The sequence below is a fragment of the Neovison vison genome, chromosome 7, assembly GCF_020171115.1.
Source record: "Neovison vison isolate M4711 chromosome 7, ASM_NN_V1, whole genome shotgun sequence".
NCBI lineage: Eukaryota > Metazoa > Chordata > Mammalia > Carnivora > Mustelidae > Neogale > Neogale vison.
This window is the reverse complement of record NC_058097.1, coordinates 42,686,933-42,697,136: the sequence shown is the minus strand read 5'-3', so window position 1 is coordinate 42,697,136 and position 10,204 is coordinate 42,686,933. Positions and strand designations below refer to the sequence as shown.

The 10,204-nt window shown below is 55.4% G+C and overlaps 2 protein-coding genes across 17 annotated transcripts; both read left to right on the top strand.

The window, feature by feature from the left end:
- The first annotated feature begins 230 nt into the window (after positions 1 to 230).
- On the top strand, positions 231 to 5,403 carry ALKBH6 (alkB homolog 6). Of its 10 annotated transcripts, none has more exons than XM_044256379.1 (8): positions 231 to 308; positions 1,091 to 1,169; positions 1,535 to 1,561; positions 1,721 to 1,790; positions 3,041 to 3,101; positions 3,445 to 3,596; positions 3,795 to 3,911; positions 4,959 to 5,403. In XM_044256379.1, exons 1-8 carry the CDS (start codon positions 290 to 292, stop codon positions 5,220 to 5,222), a joined length of 789 nt encoding a protein of 262 aa, XP_044112314.1. In that variant the 5' UTR covers positions 231 to 289; the 3' UTR covers positions 5,223 to 5,403. The 10 variants fall into 10 exon arrangements, with proteins under 10 accessions (XP_044112314.1, XP_044112317.1, XP_044112315.1 ...); XM_044256383.1 differs by having other exon boundaries at positions 260 to 333; XM_044256384.1 differs by lacking the exon at positions 231 to 308 and adding an exon at positions 340 to 973.
- A 64-nt stretch (positions 5,404 to 5,467) lies between these two features.
- On the top strand, positions 5,468 to 9,699 carry SYNE4 (spectrin repeat containing nuclear envelope family member 4). 7 transcript variants are annotated; one of them, XM_044256376.1, is made up of 9 exons: positions 5,468 to 5,740; positions 5,835 to 5,969; positions 6,165 to 6,315; positions 6,762 to 6,905; positions 7,113 to 7,292; positions 7,380 to 7,628; positions 8,500 to 8,613; positions 9,328 to 9,383; positions 9,476 to 9,699. In XM_044256376.1, the coding sequence occupies exons 2-9, from the start codon at positions 5,845 to 5,847 to the stop codon at positions 9,654 to 9,656; spliced, it is 1,200 nt and encodes a 399-aa protein (XP_044112311.1). In that variant the 5' UTR covers positions 5,468 to 5,740; positions 5,835 to 5,844; the 3' UTR covers positions 9,657 to 9,699. The 7 variants fall into 7 exon arrangements, with proteins under 7 accessions (XP_044112311.1, XP_044112310.1, XP_044112312.1 ...); XM_044256375.1 differs by having other exon boundaries at positions 7,113 to 7,307; XM_044256377.1 differs by having other exon boundaries at positions 6,264 to 6,315; positions 7,113 to 7,628.
- Positions 9,700 to 10,204: the final 505 nt, after the last annotated feature.

The following is a 10,204-nucleotide window of genomic DNA, read 5'->3' as shown; positions in this document are numbered from 1 at the left end:
TTTCCTTACCATCTTGCCCCTTCCGTGGCTAACCCTCACGTCTGCGGCCACTCCGCGGTGAGAACCGGTAGGCTCCTAGAGCCTGATTGGTCGGTGCCAGAAAACCCGTTTCCGAAGGATCCCCAGTGGTTCAGGGGCTAGGAGGTGCAGCCTATCACTGAGGAGGGGCGGGGCAAGTTGGGTGAGAGCGCCGATTGGGTGGGAGGCGGACCCTTAAGACCTTTGAGAGTTCCTGTTGGTCTGAGGAAACCTGCGTCAGGAACGTGGGGCGGAAGTGGCTGGGAAGGGAATGGGGGTGTTTAATTCGGGTATTGGAGGGGACACTGGTGGACGGTCAGTTTTGGGGGTGGCTGGGGATGGAGATGGGGGTGTGAGAGGGCTGAGAACGGGGACCTGGGGAAGCTCAGATGGGAGTCCCGGGAAACTCAGAGTGTGGAATTCTGGAAGACTCGGGGTGGGGAGTCTAAGGGGTTTGGGTAGGGAAGAAGGTTGGAGTTAGGCTCCGGACTAAAGGCCCAAGGTTGCTGCAGGGAAGGGGCGCTCGGGAGGAGAAGTGTGTAGGGGTCCAGAATGGGGAGATCCGAGGAGACTGAGGGTGGACCTTTCTTAGGAGATGGAGGGCACGTGGGTGTTGAGAGTGGGGCACCCGAAAGGGTTTGAGGTGGGAGGAGGGTGTATGGTGATTTTGAATATTGTTAGAGAGCCAGACTCATGGTTTCAAGTCTGAAGTTGTTAGGATGGGGTCTCAAACTGTTTGAAGGGATTTTAGGGGTGGGGCCCTGGAAGTCGTGGAGCTCTTGAGAATGGCTCCCAGTGAGGTCAGAGGATGTTCTCTGTGAGAAGCTTAAGGCAAAAATGTGTGTAGTTTGAGAGGCCGTTGTGGATGGAGTTTGGGGCAGCGGGGCAGCCTTCTGAGCGCTCAGTGTGTCCGGGTGGCTTTTGAGATGCTGAGAATTCGGGTTTTAGAAACCAAGTGAGTTTCCCAGTAGGGCTGAGGGGAGGCCCCACGCCTTTGGTAAAGCAGAAAATGGGGTCATAGCCTGAGGGTGGGAGGCTTGGTGACTTCAGAGTGTCCTCCCCTCCCCCACAGGACTGGGTGCATGGAGTTGGTGTCGATGGAGGATGAGGACGCCAGGGTCCCAGCCCTGGAACCATTCAGGGTGGAGCAGGTTGTCAGGACTGGGGTTGCAGAGGGTGAAGGTGGGGACTAACGGGTGGAAGATAAGAGTGGGGAGAGGTAGGCTGAGTCCTGGGTTTGTGGGCTGAGACTGCTTCCTCCCTCCAAATTGATTCTTAGCCTCAGGATATATCTCTACCCTCACCCCCAATTCCCCCCCCCCCCCCGCAATGGGCATTAGTTCTTTGAAGTCAGGCCCTGGCCTGTCTGGGAATGTCTGGACCCACTCTTCAGAGGGAAGGACTGACTGCTCAGTGATACTAGGGCTCCTGTGTGGGTCTCAGGGCTGCACCTTCAGGAGGCTCTCTATCCTAGGCACCACCTGTAATCTACTATGTCCCTGACTTCATCTCCAAGGAAGAGGAAGAGTATTTGCTTCGACAGGTAATCACAACACGCTTCTGGTTTGTTTTTCCCTCCCTCCCTGGTCCCTCCCCAATCTCCAGGTTCTGTGTGAGAGCCCCTAAAGCTACAGTGATGATCCTGGCAGGAGGGAGAGTGCCACCCAGCACTCATCCCTCCGCTTCCATATTCCTCTTGCAGGACCTGCTGGGGCCTGTCAGAAAGAACCTTTCCCAGAAGACTTAGGGGAACCAAACTGATTCTTAGCAAGGTAGTTATGCAGCTCAGACTCCCTGTGCTGGGATAGCCCAGTCCAGCCTCCAAAACAGAGGAAATGGCTAGAAACAGATTCCTTATGCTAGAAACAAGGAGGTTAAAAACCTCCTGCCCTTTTTGCTGAGATAGCCCAATCCTGCTATCATGGAGAAAAGGCAGTTATAAACATATAGGCTGTGATTGCCCAGTTTGGGCCATTTAAGGTTGGGGGAATTAAGAATTTGCAGTTTCAGATTTCTGACAAAACCCAGGCATCAGAGTAAACTCTTCACTCCTCTGAGATAGCTCAGCGTAGACCCAGAGACTTGGGAACAAGGTCACCAAGCACAGATCACCTGTGCTGAGATGGCCCAGTATTCTGCATCTGTGTTTAAGGTTTGGGGAAAAAAGAATTTACAAAGCTCAGAGCTTTTGCAGCCTCAAAGTCTGAGTTAGAGCACAGGTCTTCCTTGTGTTATCCCAAGTAGTCTTGTCTAGTGTGAGTCCCAGGAATAAGTTAGCTACAAGAATACAGACACTTAAAAAAATTATTTATTTATTTGAGAGAGAGTGAATGTGTGCACGCACATGCAGGGCAGGAAGGAGAGGGAGAGAGAATCTTAAGCAGACTCCCTGCTGAGCGTGGAACCTGACTCAGGAACCTGAGATCATGATCTGAGCCCAAATCAGGAGTCAGATGCTTAACCGACTGAGCCAGCCAGGCACCCCATAGAACACAGACTCTTGTGCTGTGGTAGCCCATTCCAGCGCCATAACTGTGAAAGGAATGACAAGGTTATCGAGTACATTATCTTGGAGATTGCCCATTCTAGACCCTTGGGATCTTGGCAGTGGAGAATTTTCGAAGTACTCTCTTTGCTACACTGAGATAGCCCAGCCTAGCACATTTCCTCCCCCAGGGGATAGGAACAAAGAGGTTCCAGAAGTCAGGCTGTGCTGAGATAGCCTGGGATTCAGGAAATTACGGCGTGCACACTATTTGCTGGGTTAAAAGAGCCCCATCCAGCCCAGAGCTCTGAGTAGATTCAGACCACGATTGTGTAGCTCTAGTTTCTTTTTCTTGATCCTAGTAGACACAGGATCGAGAGCAAACAACACAATCCTGGGAACACTCTCTCAGAGAAGAATCCCACAGACTTTTGAGATGTCCCACCCACCCCCAGCCCAGGTAGAGGGCCCTATGTTGTTCTTGGTGGGAGAATCAGAGTGGTCCTGAAAAAGGACTGACCCCTCCCCACCTCCTAGGTCTTCAATGCCCCAAAGCCAAAGTGGACCCAGCTCTCTGGGAGGAAGTTACAGAACTGGGGTAAGTGTCCCTGCTCAGGGGCATGGGCAATTTGGGGATGTAGACTCGGGCAAGTGACTCAGGTTGGTGACACTGGATGGATCCTTGAGGGTTCAGTGGGTTCCAAGGGCCAGGAGGATTCTGAGGGGCGAGTGGAGATTCTGATAGACTAGGGATTTCCTGATGAGTTGGGGGTATCTCCAAGTGTCCAGGGGTTTGAAGGAAGCAGTGGGTAGTGATCTCTAGAGTCAGAGGTTCCCCCGGGTCAAGAGTGCTCCCAACCCCTGGGATATTCCTAATGGGGACTCCCAAGTGCCAGGGCTCCTCGGTTGGGTGTCCTCAGGACCCCATTGCCCTCTCCCAGGTGGGCTCCCCCATCCCCGGGGGATGGTTCCTGAGCGGCTGCCTCTGTGGCTCCAGCGCTACGTGGACAAAGTATCTGACCTCAGCCTTTTTGGGGGTCTCCCAGCCAACCACGTCCTTGTGAACCAGTATCTGCCTGGGGAGGGCATCATGGTAACCACACGCCTTCACCCCGACCCCCAGACCTCCATGGGGCAGGGTGTCATGGTGACCCACCTCTACTCATTAAAAAGCCACATACCCCAACCAGGCATTCAGCACCCCCATTCCAAGCAGGGGCACCCTCCTTGAGCCCCAGAGGGTGGGGGGTGTGGACTCCTGCCCTGTCCAGCCCTGGTGCCCACTCCCTAGCCCCACGAGGACGGGCCACTCTACTACCCGACCGTCAGCACCATCAGCCTGGGCTCCCACACCATGCTGGACCTCTACGAGCCGCGGCAGCCAAAGGACGATGACCTTGCAGAGCAGGTGGGCCCTGAGACACTGCTCCAGCCACTCGTGGGCATTCTGACATCCCACATCCTCCAGTAGGCCCCAGTCTCTCCTGCCTGCAGGGTACCCCTGATATTCTCCCAGACACCTTCCCCTGTCCCTTCATGGAATGCACCCTCATCCTCCCAGACTCCGGTCCCATCCATTTGCAGGGTGCCCTAGAAATGATACCCGAAGACAACCCAGTACCCTTACCTGCTAAATGGATGCCCCAATGCCCTACAGTTCCCCTGGCCCCATACATTCAGAGTGCTCCCAATAGCCCAGGGTCCATATACCCTATGCAGGACTCCCGAGTACTCCAGCACACACTAATACCCTCAGATACCCCAACACAGACCTCTCTGCCACTCCAATAGTGTAGATCTGCCTCCTGAGACACCTTCAGATTCCCCCTGGGGCCTCAACCCATGACCATGCTCAAGGCCCCCCAGATATACTGACCCCCTTCTGTGAGGGCTGCGGGTGACAGCAGCTTCCCTGACCTTTCTCTGAGTAATGCATTTCCCATACCTTAGGGTTCACATAAACTCCCCTGGGCACCCCAAGCCCAGCTATTCTTTTGTATCCCTAGGTGCTCCTGGGTAGGCAGACACCCCCTTCTATTGCGTGGGTGTCCTCAAACATCCTGATGTCCGCAGACAGGCCCAGACCACACCTTGGCTCCTCCCCGCCTCACTGTTACCCCATCCCAAACCCCACCGTCCTGCCTTCAGCCAAGCCCTTAGTCTAGTTCCATCCAGAGTCCTAGGCCTGCTGATCCCTGGGTCCAAGCTGTAGCCAACTTCCTCCCCCGCCCCCCGACCCCCAGGGACTGCTTGCTGGTCCTTGCCCCTCACTCGAGCCTACTAACCGAGTCTCATAGGATTTCCACTCCAGAGCTTCTCCCTGGGAACCCACTGATCGCCCCTGAGCCTTGGTCCCTGGGAACTCACTGACCGCCCCCCCCCAACCTTTCAAGTCCGCTAACCTTGCTAGCCCCCTGACTTTCGGGGACGCGCTGACCTTCAGCCCGCCCCGCAGCCCCGGTCCCCGCCCCGGCCAGCCACCTCGCTGCTGCTGGAACCGCGCAGCCTGCTGGTACTCCGTGGCACCGCCTATACGCGCCTCCTCCATGGCATCGCAGCTGCCCGCGTAGACGCGCTGGACGCCGCCTCCCTGCCGCCCAACGCTGCCGCCTGCCCGTCCGCGCAGCCCGGAGCCAGCCTGGTCCGTGGCACGCGCGTCTCGCTGACCATCCGCCGCGTGCCCCGCGTGCTGCGCACCAGCCTCCTACTGAGCAAGTGACTGGCGCGTCCCGCTTGCATTCCTGGGCGCTCCGCCTGGGCCTGACAGCGTCCACCCTTTGACCTTGGAACCCTGGGGCAGAGGCGGCTCCCTCCCCTCCCCCGGACTCCTCCCCCACCCCCAGTAACTTTGTGGGAACTATAGGAAGAGGTCCCATTTCAAATAAACCAACAAAAATCTCTCTCTGGCTTTGGATTGGGGCGGGGGAGAGATGCGTGGGTTCCTGAGGGGCACTGTGTAGGGGACCTTGGATGGTGTGGGTTCTGGGGTCAGATATATGGTCCCTAAGTGGGGCAGAATCCAGGGCTCTGGAGGGGTCAGGGTTCTATCTGGAAACTCCTTAGGTGCGTTGAATGGGGTGAGCCTGGGAGGTTCAGCTAACTGGCGGCTGGGGAGGAAGGAGTTAAAACGGTGCTGCTGTCACCTGAGCTAGGCCTCAGATTACCAGCTGGTCCAGGTTCTGCTGGTTAGGAGGTGGAGGTGAGCCTGCCCCTGGGCCTCTGGCTGTTTCAGGCCTGGTAAGTCCTACTGAGGAGGTCTGGGGGTGTGGGGGGGATACCCCTGGCCAGGAAAAGGGCTCTCACTGGGGATCCTCACTGACTCTATCCCCAGGCTCCCAGCTATGGCCCTGCCTCCACCTCTGGGGCCTAGACCCCCCTCAGAGCCCCTCAACCACCCCCCTGGAGCCCCCAGGGAGCCGGACATTGGTGGATTCACCCTCTGCCCCACTTCTGAGGAGAGACTCAGGTAGGGGCTGGGGCTTTTGCAACTGGGGTCCCAAAAGGGTGGGGGCAGAAAAGCAGAGGCATTTTGAGGCTACGAGGTACCGTGGCTATGATCACCTAGGGATGTGGCAGAGGGAACTACGACCAGGAGTAGGGTAGGGTGGATAACGGGCACCTAGACTCACCCAGAGGCCTGTCAATGCTTCATACCTCCCAGATCAGACCAGGCCCAGAAACTGGGGCAAGACTCCTTGGACCCTCTCCAACACCTCCAGGGTGGGTTGGAGGGCACTGAGCCTGCTGCTGGTCCCCTCAGATTGCCAGCACCCACTTCCAGTGAGGACGCAGCAGCGGCCAAACACTGTGAGGTAAGCTGAGGTGATCCAGGCCCCTTGTGCTAGCCCCCCACTTCCTCTCCCCCAGAATCTGGGGGTGAGATGATTCTGGAAAAGCATTGGGCATCTGTGAGGGGGGTAGAGATGCTCTAGAAAATGATTTTCATGATTTTACCAACTGGGAGAGAATTGTTTATCATTGACCCAGGAGCAGTCCCATTCCTTGTGGGGATATCCAGCACTATCACCCCTCCCTGTCCAGGTCCCCAGACCCCAAATGTCCACAATTTTAGGAGCCTTGGAAACCTGGAGGCTTTGAACTTAGAGGTCTTCAGGCCTGGTTCTACCAGGGAGAGAGCTGCTCTGGTGCAGACCCAGAGATGAACACTGGATGGAAGGACAGCAGAGGGGTGGCATTGGGAGTAGGGGCAAGGTCTTGGTTAGCCCCTGACCCTAACCCAGTCTCCTGTATTCCCCAGCACCTCAGCTCTGGCCAGGAGGTATTGGAGGCTGAGCAGGACAGCCTAGCCCTATGCCTGTTGGGGCTGGGCCTCCGGCTGCGGGACCTAGAGCGAGGCCTGGGGCCCTGGGCATCAGCCCAGAACAGGATGGGCCAGCTGCAGGTGGGCAGTGGGAGGCCAAGATGTGGGAGGGTGGGCAGGGCCTCAGGAATGGGTCCAAACTTCCTGGGGTGGGAAATGGGTTTATTCCACATTCCAGATGCCTGGGTAGGAAAGGTGAGAAGGGACATAACTCCAGGTCCCAGATCTTGCGTGCTCCTGATGTGTGGGGATACGGGTGAGGGGTGGTGTCTAACCTTGTGTCCCCAGGCCCTCCAGGCAGACCTGCGTGGGGCAGCTGAACGCATAGATGCCCTCCTGGCGTTTGGTGAGGGGCTGGCACAGCGGAGTGAACCTCAGGCCCGGGCATCCTTGGAGCAGGTCCTGAGAGCCCTCAGAGCCCACCGAGGCAGCATCTTTCGGCGACTGTGGTGGCTGCAGGCCCAGCTGGTCAGCTCTAGCCTGGTATGGCTTGCCCTGGCAGTCCCCGCCCCAGGTACCGATTCCACAGCCCCCATAACTCTGTCTTCTGACCAGGTATTTAAGGAGGCCAGCCCACTGGATCAGGACTTGGAAGTCGAGGGGGACTTGGACGGGCCAGGACCTGGTGGGATCTGGGGGTCCTGGACACCCAGTAGCTACCCCACTCCCGCAGAGTTGGAGTGGGACCCGGCAGGGGATGTTGGAGGCCTCAGGCCCTTGTGGCAAAAGACAGCCTGGACACCAGGAGCTCCCTGTGAGCTGTGTGGTCACAGAGGCCCCCAGGGCAGGGGACAAGGCCTTGAGGTGAGAGCAGTTGGGGGATACCCCTCCCCCACAGGCACCTTTGGGACACCTCTTTGTTTATTAGGGTACTTCCCTTTCAAGGGGGTCTTTGTGGCTTTGTCTCTCCCTCAGTCTCTCTCAGTGTCTCTCTCTTGCTCTTTCACTGTTGTCCTCCTCCCTCCCTCCCTCCCCCTGCCTCTCTTGGTTTCTGTGTCTTCTTTACCTCTGTTTCCTCTTGTGGTCTCTATCTGCACTTCTTCATTTCCTCCGCTCTCCCTCCCTCTCCCCTCTGCAGCCACATTAGTCTCCTGGTTCTTCAGACATCCCAAATTCACGATCTCAAAAGTCCCCAGACTCATGCCCCCTCATCTCATTTCATTCCAGTCACTCCACAAATGTCACCTTTTTTTATTTAAAAAAACATTTTTTTAAACTGAGCTTTATGCCCAACGTGGGTCTCGAACTCACAACCCTGAGATCAAGTCACGTGCTCTACCAACAGAGCCAGCTAGGCAAGCCTCCCAAATGTCACCTCTTCAGAGAAGCCTGCCCTGACTTCCATACATGATCAGTGCTTAACCTCTTTATTTCCTAACAGCAGTTACCACATATTGACATTGTACATTTATTTCTTCATGTGTGATCTCTCTCTGCTGGAATAAGCTCCATGGACGCTAGGACTTTGCCTGTGTACAGATTCTAGAACAGTGCCTGGCATGTAATAGATACTCATTAAATATTTGTTGAATGAATGAATAAATAATGTCTCTTTTCTCTTGATTTCTTCGGCTCTGCCCCTCTCTTCCTTGCTTCTCGAGATCTTTTTCATCCCCAGAATCTCATCTGTGACAAGACTATCTTGGCTCTTGTGCAACTCTGTGTCTGTCCCTAGTTCTCCCAAGGATCCCACACCTCAGTTTCCCCACAAGACATGCTCATGTCGGGCTTCAGCCACTGGAAACACTTGGCAGGTCAACGAAGACGTTCCCTGCTCCGGAAGTCTCAGGTGAGCAGGTCCTCAGCCAGGGCTATCTGTTGGGTATCTTGATGGCAAGTGACAGAAACCTAACCCAAACTGAATTACACAAGAGAAAGGGATGCTATTTTTTCATGTAAGTGAAAAGTCCGCGTGCTGCTAAAAAGATCTGGATGCTATTAGGGCTCAGTCCTTCCCTCTCTTGGGCTCTTCTCCAAGGTGGTTGCCTTCTCAGCTTATGGCGGCCCCAGCTAAACACTCACGTCCCACTGGTTCACCCACCCAAGGAGAAGCAGAGTGCCACTGACCTACCAGCGGCAAAGTCCCAGGGCTGACTCCCACTTGACCAGCTTGGGTCATGACCTGTACCTGGAAGCAATCACAGTGGCAAGCCAATGGAGTGCTCTCATTGGCCAGATCCGGCTCACATGCCCAATCATGGAAGTGGGAGTTGTGTGGGGTCAGCTACTCCAGAGTCAAAAGACCTGAGGTGGGGAGACAGGATGCCCTCCATCCCCTGTACATTGAGCCACCATTATCAGGAAAAGGAAGATTGGATGGAGGGCAGGCACAGATAACAACCCCACTTGGAGATATTCCAAGCCCATGTGGGTTGGGTCCTGAGGGTTCAGGGGGTGCCAGGAGGGAAACAAAGCTCAGCTCTGTAGGTCTGTAGTGGGAAGGAAGAGTCCAGACTAAGTGTTACTTCCATCTATTTTGCTGCTGGCTGCTGTCCCCTCTTAGGACAAGAAGCGAGCATCTCCCAATCTCCAGGGCATGATGTTGGAGGTAGACCCTGGGTGAGATTCCTGGGAGATGGGTCTGGGGGAGGGAGGGTACAGGGCTTACGTGGCAGCGCACCATGCACTTAACACTGCGTTTCCCTTCACAGAGCCCCTCCTCATGCATCCGGGCACTCGCTGATCTTCCTCCTCCTCCTCCTCCTCTTCCTTCTCCTGGTGGGTGCCACATTGCTCCTGCCACCATCAGGGAGGTCTTGCTGCTCTTCTGCCCGACTGGCCGGGACACCTTACCTGGTGCTCAGCTATGTCAATGGTCCTCCTCCAATCTGAGTACGTAGCCCAGATACATGTAATAAACAGTCACTGTCAAAGATGTGTCTTAGTCCGCGTGGTCTGCTGTAATAAAATCACAGGCTGGATGGCTTATAAACAATAGGAGCTTGTTTCTCACTATTCTGGAGGCTGGGAAGTCCAAGATCAAGGTGACAGCAGATTGGGTATCTGCTGAGGGCTTCTACTTGCTTTACAGATGGTTACCTTCTCGCTGTCTCCTCACATGGCAGAAGGAGCAGGGAGCTCTCTTTCCTAAGGGTTCTAAAAGACCCTTCCATGAGGACTCCACCATCATGACCTAATCCCTTCCTGAAGGCTTCACCTCCTAATACTATCACATTGGGGGTTAGGACCTCAGCATTTGAATTTTGAGGGGACACAGACATTCAGACCACAGCAGAATGTGTGAGGATATTGAGTGTTTGAGTTCAGAATTTGGGATACAGCTCTGATGTCTTGGACGGCCCCCTCAGCAGATTCCTTTGCTTTGAGTGTACAACACAGAACAAATCACCCCATCTTAATGGGGATCCCCCAGCCCCTGA

Bases quoted from the DNA above. Each gene is read 5' to 3' on its own strand.
- ALKBH6 (XM_044256379.1), top strand. The intron at 1,791-3,040 runs GTAGTTATGCAG...CCCACCTCCTAG, and splicing joins CCAAACTGATTCTTAGCAAG to GTCTTCAATGCCCCAAAGCC. The intron at 3,912-4,958 runs GTGGGCCCTGAG...CCCGCCCCGCAG, and splicing joins ACGATGACCTTGCAGAGCAG to CCCCGGTCCCCGCCCCGGCC.
- SYNE4 (XM_044256371.1), top strand. From the start codon at position 5,845: ATGGCCCTGCCTCCACCTCTGGGGCCTAGACCCCCCTCAGAGCCCCTC. The intron at 6,316-6,761 runs GTAAGCTGAGGT...TGTATTCCCCAG, and splicing joins CAGCGGCCAAACACTGTGAG to CACCTCAGCTCTGGCCAGGA. The intron at 9,384-9,475 runs GTGAGATTCCTG...TTCCCTTCACAG, and splicing joins ATGTTGGAGGTAGACCCTGG to AGCCCCTCCTCATGCATCCG.